The 20,710-nt window shown below is 43.4% G+C and overlaps 2 protein-coding genes across 2 annotated transcripts in view; both read left to right on the forward strand.

The window, feature by feature from the left end:
* The first annotated feature begins 2,615 nt into the window (after window positions 1-2,615).
* Window positions 2,616-20,710, forward strand: part of TXNRD1 (thioredoxin reductase 1) — a 61,053-nt gene continuing 42,958 nt past the window's right edge. Inside the window, 2 exon segments of the mRNA NM_001133661.1 lie at window positions 2,616-2,982; window positions 4,634-4,743. The gene's annotated coding sequence lies outside the window, so the exon portion shown is untranslated.
* EID3 (EP300 interacting inhibitor of differentiation 3) lies at window positions 11,813-19,620 on the forward strand. Its single transcript, XM_002823674.6, has one exon. It carries the CDS (start codon window positions 18,350-18,352, stop codon window positions 19,349-19,351), a length of 1,002 nt encoding a protein of 333 aa, XP_002823720.1. The 5' UTR covers window positions 11,813-18,349; the 3' UTR covers window positions 19,352-19,620.

Here is a 20,710-nt window from a genome sequence, read left to right on the forward strand (position 1 = left end):
ATTATAGGTAGAACAGTAGTTTAATACAATAGGAGCCTTTATCAAACACCTGCATAAATTTCTTATAGCTTAGATGACAGTTCAGGAACATAGAGAGGTCTATTTCCAGCATTTTCTGAATACCTACTATATACCAGATTCTGTAAAGACAAAATAAACAAGGGTTTGCCTATCCAAAGCTCTTGTAAAAGATTTGTAATTATTATTAAGTATTTGGGGGACAAAGAAGAGGGAAGGAGCAGTTAACACTGGGTGGAAATCCGGGAAGACTCCCAGAGGAGGTGACATTTCAGATGAGCTTTGAAGGACTAGGCCCTTAGGGAGGGAAGATAATTCTCAAAAGGAAGAATGAGCCCAGTCAAGAGATTCGAAATGTATGATTAAAACATTTTATGTTTATGATTTCCTACGGCCAGGCACGGTGGCTCACACCTGTAATCCCAGCACTTTGGAAGGCTGAAGCAGACGGATCCCTTGAGGCCAGGAGTTTGACCCACCCTGGCCAACGTGTTGAAACCCCATTTCTACTAAAAATACAAAAAATTAGCCAGGTGTGGTGGTGCATGCCTGTAGTCCCAGCTGCTTGGGAGGCTGAGGCATGAGAATCACTGGAAGCAGGGAGGTGGAGATTGCAGTGAGCTGAGATGCGCCACTGCACTCCAGCCAGAGCAACAGAGCAAGAGACTGTCAAACAAACAAATACATAAATAAATAAATGAATTGCTGCATGATGAGAAATGGTGGAAGAAGATGAGGTTCTTCTTCCGTTAACCAGCAACTAAATAGAACTAAGGAGTTTTTCCTCTAGAATTCACGACAAGGGAAAGGCATCTGGGCCCTTAACAGCAGCAAGAAGGATTTGAAAGAAAAGATGGTTTTAAAATGTTGATTTTAACTTAAAGAAAAATAACTACATGGTGCTACTCTGGGCATCTTTGCTATAATTTGCTCACTTAGGAACAATGTGAAGTTAAAATGCCTTATCTAGCCTGTTTTGGAATGCCATTAGGAAATATTAACTATAATCACTCTGAGCTGTCTGTACAAGATGCTTTTAATGGCAAGGCTCTTCAAATCAATCCTTATTACTTGCTTTTAGTACATTATTTCAAGTTAAATGATCCTTCTGTGTCCTAAGTCATGCTTTTGAAATAAGGTGTATTTTCGATATATTTCTAAGAATGAGGAGTTTATGACCCTGGTTCATGGGTCATTGGGTAGACTAAAAGAGATAAAGGCATATAAAATGATTAATACAGAACTTGGCTTGGGAGCCAGGAGTAGATGTTTTGTGTTCTCCCTTAGACCCAGTCTTTTCATGTTTTTCCTTTTTTCCTCCTTAAATCACATTGTTTCCTCAACACCCATGTACTAGATCCATTCTCTGTTCTAGGGACTCCAGAATCAGGTGAAACACTCATGTCAATAATCAAACACTCATGTCAATAATCACCTTACAGGGGAAGTGTCAAGTTAGTGTGTGTAGTGTGTGTGTGTGTGCGCCCATTTAGAGGGTGAAGAAGCTAAATCAAGCCTCTGAGTTTCACCTTGGAAGGGTCTGGCAGGACCTGGCAGTGGTTGCCTGTTTGTTTAGAGGGAGTGTGGCTTCTGCTAGCCGTTAGGAGCCCGCAATGCTCTCACCTGAGAGTGCTTCAATCTGGCATTATCCAAAGAAGTGGGAAAGACCCTCCCTTCCTTCCTTCCTTCCTTCCTTCCTTCCTTCCTTCTCCTTCCTTCCTTCCTTCCTTCCTTCCTTCCTTCCTTCCTTCCTTCCTTCCTTCCTCCCTCCCTCCCTCCCTCCCTCCTTCCTTCCTTCCTTCCTTCCTTCCTTCCTTCCTTCCTTCCGTATTTATTCAGCAAATATTCATAGCCTGCTAGTGCGCAGTGCTTAATAAGAACATGAGTAAGAGCAGGGAAGCATGAGAGAGCATGGCTCACCTTAGTAGCTGCAGGTGGCCGGGTGCGGCTGGAGTTAAAAGCCACTCTGAGTTTTTCTTAAAACAAATAATAAAAACCAAACTCAGAGTCTGATAAGGAAGAGGTGCTCGCAGGGGAAGTTAGGTGTGTTCCTAAGAATCTGTCATTTCTTTTCAGGATTAGTCAGGATGAACTAGACATTTCTTTTCAAAAGCCTAATAACTTCCTTTAGGGAATTGCCAAACTGACTAATCCATGACCTTAGGGCAGTGGGTCCCAATCTTTGCTGCCAACTCGAATCACCTTTGGAGTTTTTTTTTTTTTTAAACGCAGAGGCCCAGGTCACACTCCACACCAATGACATCAGAATGTTTAGGGGTGGGAGCCAGGCACCAGGATTCTAAAGACCCTCACGTGATGATAACAGCTAGCAAAGTTCTGTAGCTACTGCCTTAGGGCATAGTCTAATTTCTTCAGTAAAAACGCACTTATTCCAAATTTGGTTCCAGAATTGCCTTAAATTGTTTTTGCTCTGTTCTTAGCTGGGGGGCGGCTATGAGCAGGCAGAGGATGTGGTGTCACCCAATTAGGAGCTCTCAGCTTGCTAAGCCAATTAGCATACGTTGCCAGGGCTGCACGAGGAGTGGATTTCTGCTTTGTCATTCTGACTCTGGCAGTCAGCCCGCCGGCTCGGCGCAGGGCGTGGCTTCTCGTAGCCATTAGGAAACAGCAACCCTTTCACCTCAGTTTTCTTCAGTCCGGCATTTGCAGCAGAGCGAAAGGTGGTCGAGTCCTGAAGGAGGGCCTGATGTCTTCATCATTCTCAAATTCTTGTAAGCTCTGCGTCGGGTGAAACCAGACAAAGCCGCGAGCCCAGGGATGGGAGCACGCGGGGGACGGCCTGCCGGCGGGGACGACAGCTTTGCGCCTGGGTGCAGCAGCGTGCGTCTCGGGGAAGGGAAGATATTTTAAGGCGTGTCTGAGCAGACGGGGAGGCTTTTCCAAACCCAGGCAGCTTCGTGGCGTGTGCGGTTTCGACCCGGTCACACAAAGCGTCAGCATGTGGTAGGTGAGACCGGCGCTTGTAGGCTGGCTGTTTCCTTCCTCTTGGTCTTTGTAGAGACAGTTTGCAGAACAGCGGAGAAAATGGGTATTGTATCGTTTTTTACAGAGTCCGAGTCTTGAAATGTAGATGACAGTGTGTTGAGTGGACTGACAGGTCCTTGAGAGCATTAAGAAAGTATAACTATGTAAGAATGGTTCTCTAGGAATTTTCACACATTTAATCCTCAGAAATCCTGAGACGTTGGCAAAACACATGGGGTCTCCATGTTTTTACAAGTGGGGAAAGCAAGGCTCAGAAAGATAAGTGGCGTGCCCAGCTGGACACAGACTACTAAATGGGGCGGCGACGACGACCCCAGGGCTTCCTCACTCTCTCAGGCAGTACAGGATATTGATTAAACGCGTCGACCACATTGCCTAGGTTTGAATCCTGCCGCTGCTGTTGAGTAGCTCCTTGAGCTTGGACAAGTTTCTTAGCTTTTCTGTACCTGTTTCCCTGTCTGTAAGTTGGGCCTGGTAATACCTACTTGTAGAGTGGTTGTGAAGTTGAAATGTAAATATATGTGAAGCAGTATAGACATGTTAGCTGCTATTATTACCATTAAGCAGCTATACTTTGTTTTTTCTTTTTTTTTTTTGAGATGGAGTCTCATTCTGTCGCCCAGGCTGGAGTGCAGTGGCATGATCTTGGCTCACTGCAACCTTCGCCCCCCGGGTTCAAGCGATTCTCCTGCCTCAGCCTCCCGAGTAGCTGGGATTACAGGCACCTGTCACCGCGCCCGGCTAATTTTTGTATTTTTAGTAGAGACAGGGTTTCACCATCTTGGCCAGGCTGGTCTTGAACTGCTGACCTCATGATCCACCCGCCTCGGCCTCCCAAATAAGCAGCTATACTTTTGAATGTTGGTGTGATTTATGCCTCATGAATAGGCCTCCTGTCAGTGTAACTGGAATCTCTATGTTCCACTGAGATCACCCCTTTGTGAAATTTTACCATTAGTGCCTAGTTTCATCTGTAGCGTTTGTATTGCTTCAGGATTCTTTTTTTTTTTTTTTTTTTTTTTTGAGTTGGAGTCTTGCTCTGTCGCCCAGGATGGAGTGCAGTGGCGCAATCTCGGCTCACTGCAAGGATTCTTTTTAAGAATGCACCAGGTAGGCAGAGTGTTCTTAATTTTGCTCCACGGTTTCAAATGTCAAGGAAACGTTGGAAGTTGGATTTTGGCATTAACTATAGATGCAGAGTTCAAAGCAAGATCAAATTGGGAGGTGTTTTGTGAAAGTTGAGATAAACGTGTATTAAGCTTCTTTTTTGAAGCTTTTCTGAATTCGGGGATTTACCGGGAAAGTAGGACGTTTAATTTTAGCGGAGCAGTGCAACGATTTAACCCTGACTAGAACTCTAACGTTTACAGCTAGGCTTGAGGCCATGTTTTCAGCCAGTGTGCGGATTTGCCAGGGTCAGACTCCAAGCTTGATTGTGAGTTCTAGCCTTTGTCAGAAATGCAGCAAGTCATGCTAACTTGCAAGGGAGTCAACCAAGGGCACGCGGTGCCTGCGGGGCCGGGACGGAAGCCCCGCCCCCGGCGCAGTTCCCGCCTAGTAGCGGGGGAGAAGCACCTTACAAGCTCCGCTCTGCTTTTGTGCCACACAGAGGACGGTCGGGCCCTGGAAGGAACGCTCTCGGAACTGGCCGCGGAAACCGATCTGCCCGTTGTGTTTGTGAAACAGAGAAAGATAGGCGGCCATGGTCCAACCTTGAAGGTAGGAGAGAGTAACGTATCTTTTTAAACGGGGCATGAGCTCGTTGAGCTCAGCGTGGTCACAGCCTGCCTTTTAAAGCCAGCGTGGATGTGACCCTCCAAACGGGACGCAGCGCTGGGAAATGACGAAAAAACCCTCGTGGGCTAGCACATGTGTTAATCGAAGTTGATCAGACGTTGGACAGATTTCACATCCTGGGAAACTTGAAATTTCTAACGCTTTTCATCTTTTAAAATAGCTTTTTAAAAATGTCCTTTTTCTCCTATTTCCCCTTCCTCTTTCCCTCCCAGTTGTAAATAAAATTTTTTAGCAGCAATGTAATCTGCTAAATGTTAGTTGTTTAGGGAAGTCCTGAGAAAAGGGGATCAGGAAATGCTTATCTTTGTCATCAAGGTGGCCCTATAATCTTCCCCTTAATTCTCTCAGGGGTAGGGGACCCGGAAACCCCAGGGTCTGGAGGAGAGCAACCAGGAAGCTCTTGGGGTGACTTCGTTTTCCTTCAGGTGTGTCTTTTTAGCCCAGAGTTAATAGTTGGGTGAAGGGAAAGGAAGAAGTCTTCCCTTTGGCTGGTAGCAAACACAGTAGAAATCCTTCCTTAGACCTATGAAGGCCTGTAGAAATCTTTCCTTAGACCTATGCTACTGAGGAGTTATAGCCACTGAGGGATATATATCCTACAGTGTTAGAAAAATGCTTGGAGGCTGGGTGTATGTTTTATTTATTTATTTTTTTTTTAAAAAAAGAGTCTTGCTCTGTCACCCAGGCTGGAGTGCAGTGGTGTGATCTTGTATCACTGCAACCTTCACCTCCTGGGTTCAAGCAGTTCTCCTGCCTCAGCCTCCCGAGTAGCTGAGATTACAGGTGCCCGCCACTACGCCCAGCTAATTTGTGTTTTTAGTAGAGATGGGGTTTCACCATGTTGGCCAGGCTGGTCTCAAACTCCTGACCTCAGATGATCCACGGCTGGGTGCATGTTTAAGGGAACAGGACACCTGGGTGATGTTCTATCTCACCTGTGGTAGATTACCAGGTTAGAAAACCTCCCGTAGTCCCATCACCACAATCCATGTGATTTTTGTCCTTATCCATTTATATCTCTGTAATTTTTAAGAAATGAAAACATTGCCTTCTTAGAAGTAAACCTGAGGCCTGCGTTAAATGTAAAAATATATTTAGATGTGTTGCAGCCTTAGGAAAAATACTAATAATTTGAATTTTTTATTACCTTCTAAAAGTATTTTATTTATTTTTGACAAATGATTATAGGGAATGGATCTAGACTTCAAACAGCAAATTAATGGAAAATTAATGGAAATACAGAGGCTTTTAGCTTTAGTTAAAATATATTGTGTTACTCAGACCTTTAGTTTGCAGGTGAAAAGAGACAACGGTCTTATTATATCAATATTCCTTCCTGGCCGGGCGCGGTGGCTCGCACTTGTAATCCCAGCACCTTGGGAGGCCGAGGCAGGTGGATTGCTTTGAGCTCAGGAGTTCCAGACCAGCCTGGGCAACATGGTGAAACCCCGTCTCTACTAGAAATACAAAAATTAGCCAGGGCTTGGTGGCGCATGCCTGTGGTCCCAGCTACTCTGGGACTGAGGCTGAGGCTGGAGAATTGCTTGAACCTGGAGGTGGAGGTTGCAATGAGCTGAGATTGTGCCACTGCACCCTGGCCTAGGTGACAGTGAGACCCTGTCTCAAAAAAAAAAAAAAAATATATATATATATGTATGTATATTTCTTCTTGTCTGATTATTCTGTTATTTTCACCTGTGCCATAAGTTTACATTTACAAAGTTATATAGTAATTTGATCTTTATGTAATCCTACTGATACTCCTGGTTTTAATGGCAATGGGAGTAAAAAGAGTCACTCTTTTTATAAGCTTTGGAACTCAATTGATTTGGTCTGATGTTCTGATGTTTTTTCTTTTTTTTTAATTGAAAACTTTTTTTTCTTTAGAGATGGAGGTCTCATTATGTTGTCCAGGCTGGTCTTGAACTCCTGGGCTCAAGCGATCATCTGACCTCGGCCTCCTAAAGTGCTGGGACTGCAGGTCACGACATTTAGTGAGGTATAGTGCCATGAATGAAAAGCATACCACCAAGAACACTTAAAAGAAATCATTTAGCATATTTCTTAAGTAAACTTATTCTACTTTGTGTCTTTTTTTTTTTTTTTTTTGAGACAAAGTCTCGCTGTGTTGCTCAGGCTGGAGTTCAGTGGTGCGATCTCAGTTCACTGCAACCTCTGCCCCTCGGGTTCAAGTGATTCTCCTGCCTTAGCCTCCCGAATAGCTGGGATTACAGGCGCCTGCCACCGTGCCTAGCTAATTTTTGTATTTTTAGTAGAGACAAGGTTTCACCATGTTGGCCAGGCTGGTCTTGAACTTTTGATGCCGTGATCCATCCACCTTGGCTTTCCAAAGTGCTGGGATTACGGGCGTGAGCCACTGGGCCCAGCCCTATTTTTGTTTTTTAATGAGTGCTAAAAAATGAAGAGAAACAGCAAGGTAAGGACTATTGGTTTGAAAGATCTGTGAACTTTTCAGCCAATTATTGCCCACATTTGGGGCTAAATGGTAGGTTTTGAAACCCTTAAGGGAGCTTTGGGTTTCAGTGGAGAAAGGCATTTATTTAGTGGAGAATTGAGTGCTTAAAGTCCTAAAGTCCACACCTTTAAAAAGGTTAAGATTTCATACTTTAATTGCAACATAAATAATGGAGGGAGCTCTTCAAAATGTCCACTTTTCCTTTCTCCTTTTAATATTGTTTCTTCCTCATCCCCTTTTCCTTGAATAAACAACAACAGCAAAACCTACCCTGCTTTCACAGTGAGTGTACTATAGAAGACAAGGGAGAAGGAATCCTGCTGGAAGAAGTTGGTGAGCCTAGGTGACTCCCTTGATAAAGGATGAAAGCTTTCCAGATGAGTGTTCCAAAAAAGTGTAGTCTCCAGACCACCTGCTCAGAATCCCCTGGAGTACTCGTTAAGCATGCATGCCCAGGCTTTACCCGAGTTCTTTTGAAGTAGACTAGGGAAAGAGCTAGGAATCTACCCCCACTTTTTTTTTTTTTTTGAGATGGAGTTTTGCTCTTGTTGCCTGGGCTGGAGTGCAGTGGCATGATCTCAGCTCACTGCAACCTCCACCTCCTGGGTTCAAGTGGTTCTCCTGCCTCAGCCTCTCAAGTAGCTGGGATTACAGGCATGCGCCACCATACTTGGTTAATTTTGTATTTTTTTAGTAGAGATGGGGTTTTGCCATGTTGGTCGGGCTGGTCTCGAACTCCTGACCACAGGTGACCCACCCACCTCGGCTTCCCAAAGTGCTGGGATTACAGTGTGAGCCACCACGCCCGGCCTGCCTTTTTGTTTTTGTTTTGTTTGAAATAAGCTCCCTCCAGTAATTTTTAGGATAAATATCAAGTTTGAGATGCTTTAATATTATTGTACATAGGGTAGTTTGATCAAGATCATTTGATGAGATAATTAGAATTGTGGAAAACAAAGGACTAGTCTTTAATACCCAAAACATATTTGTTAGAAAACAGCAAATAGGAACCCCATGGGGGAGTAACACTTTTTATTGAACACTTTAACAATGAATAGAAAAATAGGGAACCAAGCTGTTTGTGGCCAGGGCTTTTGTATGTCCATGTATAAAGTTGGAACTAGGGAGCTCCAAGATGGTTAAGAACTATGAATAGAGTTCCTACTGCTCAAAGACATGGCTTTCATAAACATCTTGGTTTTTAAAGCAAAGTTCCAGTATTCTTATAGGGAACCTGTTTTGTATGTAAATCAGCATCTCCCTCAGAATTCCAGGGTTTTGAAATCACTTGTAGAAGGGCCTATTGGTGGTACTGAGAGGAGAAGCAGAGTGAGTGAAAAAGTATTTACTGGAATAATACCAAGTGTCAGACATAGAGTGTCAGACATAGTTAAGACTTTAGTAGTTTGAGGTAATCCTGGGAGATAAGACTAAAACTGGCAACTCCGGGCTTAAATAATTTCTTCAGGGCAATATTAGGAGAGATGACAGGCACAAAGCAATGCGGGATTAATATCCAGGTGAATTTTGCAGACAGTTGCGGTGGCCCCATGTTCCAGTCTTCGGGGGTAGATGCTGAGACAAAGGCAGGTCTCCTTTCATGTTTTGAGACAAGGTCTGGCTCTATTGTCCAGTGCAGTGGCTCGATATTGGCTCATTGCAACCTCCGCCTCCTGGGCTTAACCCATCCTCCCACCTCAGCCTCCCGAATAGCTGGGACTACAGGCACACACCTCACCCAGCTTATTTTTGTATTTTTTGTATATTGGGGGTTTCACCATATTGTCCAGGCTGGTCTCAAAACCCGTGAACTTAAGCCATCTGCCTACCTCGGCCTCCCAAAGCACTGAGATTACAGGTGTGAGCCACTGCACCCAGCCAGGTCTCCTTTCAAGTCTAACTTCCAAAGTTACCAGAAACCAGAATCTTAACTGAATAGACATCAGGACATGAGTGGTAATTGAATAACTCTCCAACCATCCTCTTTCTTAACTATTCTTAACTGCAGAGGCTACCAGAACTTGACAGAAAACACAATTTATTTTGTTTCTTTCCTCTGAAATAATCCCTTCTTTTTGGAGGCATTAATAATGTATCTGCTTTTGGCTTGATTAAAGTTGAGGCCTGAGGAGGACTGGAGGATTGCTTTGAAGATGAGGGAAGTGACAGAATCTCTGGCGTACATTAAAAGGAAGTAAGGGGTGAGGACTACCAAGATTTAGAAGAGTCTTAGACTGTTAGAACTGCAAATAAATGTAGAAATTTACTGGTTGTAGAGTCATGTTGAGCTCCTCCTACTTCTACCAGGTGTAAACACAAATCTCTTTTTTTGCTGTGTATCTGTTCTTTAACAGTAGCACCAAAATTCTGGTGGTATAGGCTTCAGATTTCCTGTCACTTCTCCTGTTTACTCACCAGCGCCTGACTATTCTAGGCATCACCTTCTTGCCCCTGTTTACTTTTGCCTGGACCATTTCATCAGTCTTTAACTGGCCTCCCACTTCTGATCTCCCTCCTCTTCCAGTTCCTATTGCCAGTCATCTTCCTGATTGCTACTCGCTGGCCACAGATCTGCATCCAGAATGAAGTGGGAGCTCCTTAGCTTGGTATTCAATGCCCTCCAGGGTCTAGCCCCAACCTGCTTTTCTGGTTATCTCCTGCTCTGCTCCCTCACTTACTGGAGGCTCCCAGGAATATCATTGCAGCTAAAATATTTCTCCCTACAGTTTTCCTCCTCGCTTCTATTCTTTATTTCAACACCTGTCTTCTCTTCCTACCCCAATCCACTTTTCCAACTGCCTACCTGTTCAGAATACAAGGCCAAAGTTTTCCATTCCTTTCCTCCTCTGTTCCCACGACAATCCCATAAATCTTTATTTTTGGAAAAGGAGGAATCCTGCCAATGATAATTTTTTGGCTTACATATCGAGGTCAGAGAGCTAGTCTTATTATTTATGCCTGTGGTCCCAGGCATATGTTAGAGCCCAGCAGATACCTAAGCAAATATGCCTGTTAATGATTATAACATTTATTTGTTGAATACCTATTATGTGCTAGACTCTAAATGTTGTTAATACTTAGTGATTAAATCCCCACAGCAGTCCTGTGAAGGAGGTGGTATTATCCAGGTTTACAGAAAAGAAAATAAAAGCCTTGAGAATTTAAGGAGCATGCCCAGATTACAAGCTAGTTAAGTGGCAGAGTCAGGACTGGAACCCAGGCCTGCTTGCCTGCAAAGCTCACTCTTGTGTACTCATACTTCTGGCACTTGGCCTTATGTTATTGCTATTGAGATACATGCTTGTGTCTTTGATGAGATGCTGTGGTGTGCTCATGATTCGAGGTCAGGCCCATGCAAATCTTGGTATTCCTAGCATAGTGCTGGCATATGGTAGGTGTTCATTCATTACATGCTTGCTGAATGGAACTTCATTCTTCTGTGCCTACTTGTACTTTTCTTTAAGAGAACAATGAGGCTGGGCTTCTTAAAAAAAAAAAAGAGAACAATGATACATTTTAATATCTTCCATACACTGAAAAAAATTTCTTTAGAGGCAAGGTCTCGCTCTCACCCAGGCTGGAGTGCAGTGGCACTATCATGGCTCGCTGCAGCCTCAACCCCCCTGGGCTCAAGCAATCCTCTTGCCTCAGCCGCCTGAGTATCTGGGAATACAGGTATGTACCACCACACCTGGCCAATTTTTAAATTTTTTGTAAGATAAGGTCTTTACAAAAGGATTTTTGTTGGCTTAGGCTTATTTTTTAATACCTAGTATGCATTCAGTAAATATGTATTGAGTGAATAGATGGTGGTAGGGCCAGAAGAGACTCACTTAAAGGATTTAGTTCTAAGGTATCTGGTTTTATTGAAGATGGGCTATCAGGAACCAAGCTCTAGGTTGTTCAGAAGAGATTCTAGGCAACATACTGGAAAGCAGTTCAGAATTAAAAGCTGTATGACAGCAACATTGTCTGCCTTCAGCATTCTATGCAGGTGTGTCCAGGTCAGTTGGGAACAAAGTCACTTCACATCTATTTAGCTAGTATTTATTGAACGCCTCTGTTGACATCGGGCTAGGCGCTATCTTTGTAATCTCTAATGCAAGTCTGTAGAGCAATGTACTTATTTAAAAATTCATTTGTCAGGCTGGGTGTGGTGGCTCATGCCTGTAATCCCAGCACTTTGAGAGGCCGAAGCGGGTAGATCACTTGAGGTCAGGAGTTCGAGACCAACCTGGCCAACATGGTGAAACCCCTTCTCTACTAAAAATACAAAAAATTAGCCGGGTGTGGTGGCCGGCGCCTGTAATCCCAGCTACTCAGGAGGCTGAGGCAGGAGAATCACTTGAACCTGGGAGGTGGAGGTTGCGGTGAGCGGAGATCTGCCATTGCACTCCAGCCTGGGCAACAAGAGTGAAACTCCATCTCAAAAAAAAAAAAAAAAAAAAAAAGTAATATACAAACACTTGTTGACAAATTTATATTTATTTATTTATTTATTTATTTTTTGAAATGGAGTCTCGCTCTGTCGCCCAGGCTAGAGTGCACTGTGCGATCTCAGTTCACTGCAACCTCTACCTCCTGGGTTCAAGCGATTCTCCTGCCTCAGTCTCCCGAGTAGCTGGGATTGCAGGCATGCGCCACCACGTCTGGCTAATTTTGTATTTTTAGTAGAGACAGGGTTTCTCTATGTTGGTCAGGCTGGTCTCCAACTCCCGACCTCAGGTGATCCGCTTGCCTCAGCCTCCAAAAGTGCTGAGATTACAGGTGTAAGCTACCACGCCCGGACTGATTTTGTTTTTAATGATGACAACCACTCTATATGGCAGAGTGACACATCTGATAGACTTATGTTACAATTGCTGAAGAAAGTAAGTGGAAACTAATAATGCAGATATTTTTCATTTGATCCCTGAGTGCAGTTCCTAGAATGCTGCATCCTTTAGTAGCCACATACCCAGTCCTTCTTACCCTCCCTGTCTATCAAAATAACACTCCTAGTCATTGCTGTCTTTTGAGGTGTTGTGGAGGCTCTTGTAACCTGAAAGGTTGTTCTTTTCATCTCACGCCCTTGTTTATATTCTTGAGGCTTGGCAAGTCAGCCAGCACTGGGTTTTTAAAGTGTCATTAAGTATATGATTTGACCACAGAGCAAGGGTGGAGATTTTATCTACTCCAAAGTATTTCAAATGAGTGAGTCCAGGTTACTTAGTGAGACTCCTTTACTTCTCCAATAATAATGCCATCTTATTTGAATAAAGCAGTTATTCAAAGCCTCTTTTGGATACTAGACTTAAGAATCTGCTGAAATCTAAGGAGCTATTCCTGAGAAAAATGCAAATAAATAATCTTGCATATAAACTCAGACTATTTGTGGATCTGCTTCAGAATATCTGGTACAGAGGATTACCCTTCAAAGTGTTACTGTACACACTTTGAAAAGTTGAAGGCTTCGTAGGTTTTTAAAATTTTGTTATATGGCAAATTTCTTTTCACTGGTATTTGTTATAGTGGAATATATTCCTGTGTTCCTCCTTACTGATTTAACCTTTAAAAATATTTTTCTGGGGCCGGGCGCAGTGGCTCACGCCTGTAATCCCAGCACTTTGGGAGGCTGAGGCAGGTGGATCACGAGATCAGGAGTTTGAGACTAGCCTGGCCAACATGGAGAAACGCCATCTCTATTAAAAATACAAAACTTAGCCAGGCGTGGTGGCTCGCGCCTGTAATCCCAGCTACTCGGGAGGCAGAGGCAGGAGAATCACTTGAACCTGGGAGGCGGAGGTTGTGGTGAGCCGAGATCACACCATTGTACTCTAGCTTGGGCGACAGAGCGAGACTCTATCTAAAATAAAAATAAAAAAAATTAAATTTTTTTCTGTTCCTAAAGCAACATTCAGAAGTGAAACTACTGGTTTGTATATAGTTTTTTTTTTTACATTTGCTATCTTTGGGATTGTTTGATTTATTAAGTACCTACTCAGTAGTTGGAAACACTGTCAGATATATTACATAATTTTCATTCGCTATAGTAATTATATGGTATAAATACAGTTGTCCCTTGGTATCTTCAGGGGATTGGTTCCAGGACCCTTGTGTATACCCAAATTCATACATACTCAAGTCCCAAAGTCCACCCTGTGGAACCAGCATATATGGAAAGTCAGCTCTCCGTATTCACCGGATGTGAAACTTCACATCTCACAAATGCAGTATTTATTTCTTTATTTCTCACAAGCTTTTTTCTCTTTAAGGAGCAGGCAGACCTGTATTTTTTATCGCTTTTGGTATAAGTGGATCTGTGCAGTTCAAAGCTGTTTCCTTCAAGGGTCAACTGTAGTAGTATTCCTGTCATATAAATAAAGACACTGGAGGCTGAGAGGTTAAGCAAGCTGGCTAAGATAATACTAATAGGTAATAGGTCAAGATTGGAACCCAGATCGTCCCCTCCCACAGTCTGTGGTCTTTTCAGAAACTAATTTTCATTAAAAAAAAAAAAATACAGATATCTGTCTTATCATAGCAAAGTTCACCTTTAATAATAAAAAACAAAACACAAAATATATACACACAAACATAACTTTAAAGAAAATTAAGATGAAAGAAACTGCCAGGCACAGTGGCTCACGCATGTAATCCCAGCATTTTGGGAGGCTGAGGCGGGCGGATCACGAGGTCAGGAGTTCGAGACCAGCCTGGTCAACATGCTGAAACCCCGTCTCTAGTAAAAATACAAAAATTAGCCAGGCGTGGTGACTCGCGCCTGTAATCCCAGCTACTCGGGAGGCTGAGGCAGGAGAATCATTTGAGTCCGGGAGGTGTAGGTTGCAGTGAGCTGAGATCGTGCCATTGCACTCCAGCTTGGGCGACAAGAGCAAGACTACGTCTCAAAAAAAAAAAAAAAAAAGTTAAGATGAAAGAGAAACTATACCTAATGTCTTGCTAATTCTGGCAAATCAAACTAGGACTTTTACCACATTTCTTCACAACTCAATATTAAACAGATGCCATGGTGGTATGAAGGGAGAAAAGCTGCTATGAAAGAAGGAACAGAAAAGTTTAGGGAGGTAGCTGTTAGGGTAAGTGTATATGTTAGAGTGTGGGACTCAAACCTGACTGATTCCTGGCTTTGGCTCCAAAAAGTATCTTAAAAATCCATTTGTTATAGATAAGTCTTAACAGCAAAACTTCACTGGAGAAAAATAGTGGACTCATGTGACTTCTTCCTTTATTTGGTTACAGGGAGACATGTGACCTTTGTCATCCACCCTATCACATTTGTGTTGAGCAGTATGGGTTGTGGGAAAGAGCTCAAGGATGCTTGGAATTAACCTAAACTAGAAAAGGAACTGAAAATATAGGAGAAAAGGCTGAAGAAAAGAGGAAAGGAAATAGAGGACTGTATTGAACCCTGGGTAGCAACTCTTGAGCGAAGAAAGAGGAAAAAGGGGGAAGAGGGGAGCTAAATTATCTCTGAGGCAACTCAGTCTCATGGTTGCCTGAACTAGTCTATACTGTGGGAATAAGGTAGACTCCACTGGTTTCTTTGAAGTACCAGTGCACTTCTTGCTTTCTATTCCTAGTCACAGACAAATTTATCAGTAGTGCAGTTTCTTCTTTTTAAGCTTCATTTAAGTAATTATTAGTAGCACTTGGACCTTAGGTTAGGAAATCACTGTTTAATGACTTAAAGATTAACTGGCATGGAAATCTCATTCTTTATATGACTGGGGAAAATTATTGAACTTGAGATTGTTTTACTTTGTAGCAATGTCTAAAGGCAGATTTTGTTTTTTTGTTTGTTTGCTTTTGAGGTGGGGTTTCGCTCTTGTTGCCCAGGCTGGAGTGCAATGGTGCAATCTTGGCTCACCCGCAACCTCTGCCTCCCAGGTTGAAGTAGCAGGGATTACAGGCATGCGCCACCACGCCCAGCTAATTTTCTATTTTTAGTAGAGACGTGGTTTCTCCATATTGATCAGGCTGGTCTCAAACTCCTGACCTCAGGTGATCCACCCACCTCGGCCTCCCAAAGTGCTGGGATTACAGGTGTCAGCCACCGCACCCGGCCTAAAGGCAGATTTTTAAAGGTGGAACATAATGCAAGTCTGCCGTTCTTAGGATGATCTAAGTTACATGTTAATAAAGTTCTTGGAGATCTAGCATAGAATGCATTCAGCACTGTAAATCACAACTTAATAATGCTTGCCTTGATATGCTCTGTTGCTCTGAGCAAGTTGTGTGGGCTGTTATCGCCTGAGAAATCCCTGTAAATGGTTTTAGTAATACTTTATAAGCAGGTTGGGAGAATATAGTTTTCTAAGGCATTGTGAAATTCTTAGATGAAAGGGTCTTTATGTAGCAAATTGGTGTCAGCCTATTTTCCTTCCTCTGAGCCAGAAGAAGATAGGCACCATAGGATGGGAAGGGTTGGCTTATCTGTTAGAATTCTTTTGTAAGTAGCTTTTGTTGAATTTTTTTTTTTTTTTTGAGACGGAGTCTCGCTCTGTCACCCAGGCTGGAGTGCAGTGGCGCGATCTCAGCTCACTACAAGCTCCGTCTCCCGGGTTCAGGCCATTCTCCTGCCTCAGCCTCCAGAGTAGCTGGGACTACAGGCGCCTGCAACCACAACCGGCTAATTTTTTGTATTTTCAGTAGAGACGGGGTTTCACCGTGTTAGCCAGGACGGTCTCGATCTCCTGACCTCGTGATCCGCCCACCTCGGCCTCCCAAAGTGCTGGGATTACAGGCGTGAGCCACCGTGCCTGGCTGCTTTTGTTGAATTTAAAGTGGATGTGAGAAGCTCCTAAGAATATCGTTCACTGTAAAAGCAGACTTTTTTGGATTTGGGTCTTGGAATTCTTAACTGTATTTTCACCTAAGATTTAAAACAAGTTTAAATACTAGTTTGTAATTGGCCAGACTTGGGAAAGATATGATCCTTTAAATGATCCTGGGTCTCAACTTACCTTTCTTTCATTTTTCTTTTATTTCAGAAGAGGGATAAGAACTTTTTCTGAAGAGCAGTCAACTTTTCCTTTCAGTGTATAGGATTACTTCCACAAATCTGTGAACTTAATCTTTGCTGCCAAATAACTTACAGTAGATGCTGGGATAGTTTTAAATCTATTTTAATTTATACATTCAGTACATAAGTGCATCCATGTAAAAACAGCTATGTTTGGAAGATCTAAAACCCAGCTTTTGTTTTTGAGAAGCCAACAATCTAATAGGGTAGGATCATATATATGTACAACTAACCGTAATGCATGGTGTTTTGAAAGATGCATGTATCTCCCTGAATTACCCCTAGTTAATAAAATAATTGGGAGCAAATGGTAATATAAGGATTTTGGAGTAACTTACTACTACTAGATTTTGCTGTTTATACATTTACAAAAAACTTTCTGCTAATGCTAAAGAAATACGAACAAGTCTATATGCATAAAGGAAGGTAGGGCTAATTTACTTCCTGGTGCTATGAAACTGGCAACTGGACAGGTGCAATTGTGGGTGTCTTTTTTTTTTTTTTTTAAGATGTACCTGTTGCAGCTTTGAAAGGCTGTTGATGCTCATGGGTTGTTTGTGTGCATGTTCTCTTTAAAAACCAGACGTATTCATTCCTCTTTTTTTTTTTTTTTGAGACGGAGTCTCGCTCTGTAGCCCAGGCTGAAGTGCAGTGGCGCGATCTCGGCTTACTGCAAGCTCCGCCTCCCGGGTTTACGCCATTCTCCTGTCTCAGCCTCCCGAGTAGCTGGGATTACAGGCGCCCGCCACCGCGCCCGACTAATTTTTTGTATTTTTAGTAGAGACAGGGTTTCACCGGGTTAGCCAGGATGGTCTCGATCTCCTGACCGCCCGTCTCGGCCTCCCAAAGTGCTGGGATTGCAGGCGTGAGCCACCGCCATTCCCATTGTTATTATACTTTGCTATTTGCTGCCGGTGAGACAGATAAGGAGTCACGTCTTTAACTGTACTTGAGTTTCCAGTGACCCCATTAAATCCAATGGGTAAATTTTCCCACGCAGATTACTCACCCAATTTACAGATTAAGCTTTCATATCCTTAGATTGTATCTGAAATCTTCATAGCTTTGCCCACCTTTTAGGGTTCAGAGTTACTACCCATTCAGTGTCGGTGGCCTTTAGCTGTTGGCAAGCTTCCAAGTAAATAGCTCTTTTGCAAAGATCTCTACCCTTTCTATTCTTCCACTCCTGGGTAGTGGAGAACCAAAGTTCACCTGATTAATGCGCGTGCCCAGCACCCAGTTTCCTGCAGGGGTTAGCACGGATATTGGAGGCTCCCCCGACCCCACAGATACTCGGGATGGGGTATTGGAGGGGGCTTGGTTTTTAAGAGGACATGTGAAAGTAATTAACCCGATTTACATTTGTATAACGAGTCCAAACATCACCTTGCAAAAGAACTGAGAGTTCAGCCTGCTTAATGGAGTTTCTGCTTTTCACGGTCCTTGGTCTTACCGACGGTTTACAGTCCAGCCAGATTTAGTTCACAAAAAAAAAAAACCAGGTCGACCTCACTGCAGTATATGATGGCAGCGAGCGTTTTAAAGCGCAGGACCTTTAGTCTCCTCAATAGTTTTGTCTAAAGTTGTCCAAAAGTGTTTTTTTTAAAGTGAGGTGATCCAGTCGGTAAACGCTTTGAAAAAGAATAGCTGTCCCCTGAGCGGGCATTAGTAGCGTGTGAGGTCAGGGCCCATTATTGCGCGTGTTCGGAGCGCCGCGCTGGTCTATGAGCGAGCGCCTCGGGTTGGGGCTGGGCCGGGCCGGGCCGGGGCGGGGCTGTCTTCCAGCGGAGCGTGGTGGGGGCGGGTCGCGCCGGGCCGGGCCGCTAGTGCGCATGGGCGGGCGTCCTCAGCTCTAACAGCCTCCAGTTTCCACAAGCTGAGAGGGCCGTTACCTCAGAGATACCCGTGGCTGGCATGTCGGTTGAAAAAGCTCCCGGAAGGGAGACAAAGAGAAAGGAGAGGAGCAGCTCGTGATCGTCCTCGGTAGTGAGTACGCGGCGAAGTAGGCAGCGGCGGAGGGAGCGCCGATGAAGATGGATGTGACAGTGAAGGCCGCGGGCTGCTCCGACGACCTCAGCTCTGGGGAGGCCGACATAGACCGAAAGCTCCTGGAGCTCACCGCTGACGAGGAGAAGTGCCGCAGCATCCGCAGGCAGTACCGACAGCTCATGTACTGCGTGCGGCAGAACCGGGAGGACATCGTGAGCTCGGAGAACAACTCCTTAACCGAGGCTCTGGAGGAAGCCAACGTCCTGTTTGATGGCGTGAGCCGAACCAGAGAAGCAGCCCTCGACGCCCAGTTTCTTGTTATGGCTTCTGATTTGGGTAAAGAAAAGGCAAAGCAGTTAAACTCAGATATGAACTTCTTCAATCAGTTAGCATTTTGTGACTTTCTGTTTCTGTTCGTGGGTCTGAATTGGATGGAAGGCGATCCTGACAAGTTAAGTGATGGTGATGATAGCATAGCTCTTCCCTTCTGGAAGGCAATAGAAAAGGAAGCAACATCCTGGATGGTAAAAGCTGAGACATTCCATTTTTTTTTTGGTTCATTCAAGCTAGAACCTTCTGCACCAAAGCCCCGACTTGAACACCAGAAAAAAGTTCGCAAGATGGAAGAAAATGGGAACATGCCCACAAAGTTGCGGAAGCTGGACCTGAGTAGTTATCCAGAAGCGACAGAAAAAAACATAGAAAGGATTTTGGGATTGTTGCAAACGTACTTTCGAAAGTATCCTGATACTCCTGTGTCCTATTTTGAGTTTGTGATTGATCCAAACTCTTTTTCTCGTACTGTGGAGAATATATTTTATGTTTCTTTTATTGTAAGAGATGGTTTTGCAAGAATAAGGCTTGATGAAGACAGGCTGCCAATATTAGAGCCGATGAATGTTAACCAAATGGGTGAGGGAAATGATTCCAGTTGCCATGGCAGGAAACAGGGAGTTATATCTTTGACTTTACAGGAGTGGAAAAACATTGTGGCAGCTTTTGAAATTTCTGAGGCTATGATTACATACTCCTCATACTAAAGATTTCTTAGTATAGGATCCTTTTTGTGTTTTTTTTCTAAAGTTATCTCAGCTGGAGAGTAAAATGTAAACTGAAGCACATATTCTATCTCTTGTAAAGTGAAAAAGTATTTTCAAGAACATCAGACATTGTTTTACTGTGCAGCATATTTTTCTTAGTAATTTGTAAGGTCATGATCTTCTGTTATTAAATTCACTGGCATATTTATGAGAGCGTTTTATTGAATGCCCTTTAAGACTATTAATAAAAACAAGTTTTGGATACCAAATTAAGGGATATTTGATAATTTGCAAAACATAATAATTTACGAAAATCAGTGATGATGCTCTGTGATGCGTTGCGTTTTCTGTCATAGGGAACCAAGAGAATCCCAGAAAGGGTTCCTAACCAGGTTGGGGAAAGAGTGGGTAAAAAACAAAAGTTAAAAAAAAAAAAAAAAAAAAACCTGTCTGTAAGGCAGTGAATATGCAACATTAAGACTAAAAAAGTCATTGCAAAGAAGACTTAGGATTTATGAGTGAGTATCCATATTCTAAACAATTTCTGTTATTGGACGCAGCAAAAGTAGTGTCTTTGCTGTAGTAGTTGAGGTATCAGCTAAGGGCTGAAAGGTGAGTAGAAACACGAAGAAGGAAAAGGCATTCTAGGCAAGAGAATAGCAAGGTCAAATGCATGGAATTGTTAGAAGTTAGGCACGAGAGGACCATTAGATTTATGGAAAAACTATTATATTTGATAAGCTGGGCAACAATTGAATAACTTCATCTATTGGTATCCTCAGAAGATGTTTTTGTCAAACTATTACACGTTGAACACAAAATCTTGCTATCCAGTTGTAGTTTTTATCTACTGAATTTCTCTGGCCGCTAGTGTCGCTTTGTGGTCTTTGCTAGTACATAGAATGTCCTTCAGAATCTACGCTTTTTCATCGTGTAACAACTTTGAATATTTGTCCCACTTTAATTTTGCATTTCTATCTTTTTTTTTTTTTTTTCCTCGAGACAGAGTATCACTCTTGTTGCCCAGGCTGGGGTGCAGTGGTGCAATCTCGGCCCACTGCAACCTCTGCCTCCGGGGTTCAGGCGATTCTTGTGCCTCAGCCTCCCAAGTAGCCGGGATTACAAGTGCGTGCCATCACACCCAGCAAATACTTGTATTTTTAGTAGGAACAGAGTTTCGCCGTGGTAGCCAGGCTGGTCTTGGTCTCGAACACCTGGCCTCAAGTGATCCACCCGCCTCAGCCTCCCAAAGTGCTGGGATTACAAGTGTGAGCCAAATTTTGCATTTCTTAATAGGGCTTTAAATGCGAGGAAACTGACCCTGCTCAAACTAAAACATGTTAGTTTATCTGGATGTTC

The sequence above is a fragment of the Pongo abelii genome, chromosome 10, assembly GCF_028885655.2.
Source record: "Pongo abelii isolate AG06213 chromosome 10, NHGRI_mPonAbe1-v2.0_pri, whole genome shotgun sequence".
Taxonomy (NCBI): domain Eukaryota; kingdom Metazoa; phylum Chordata; class Mammalia; order Primates; family Hominidae; genus Pongo; species Pongo abelii.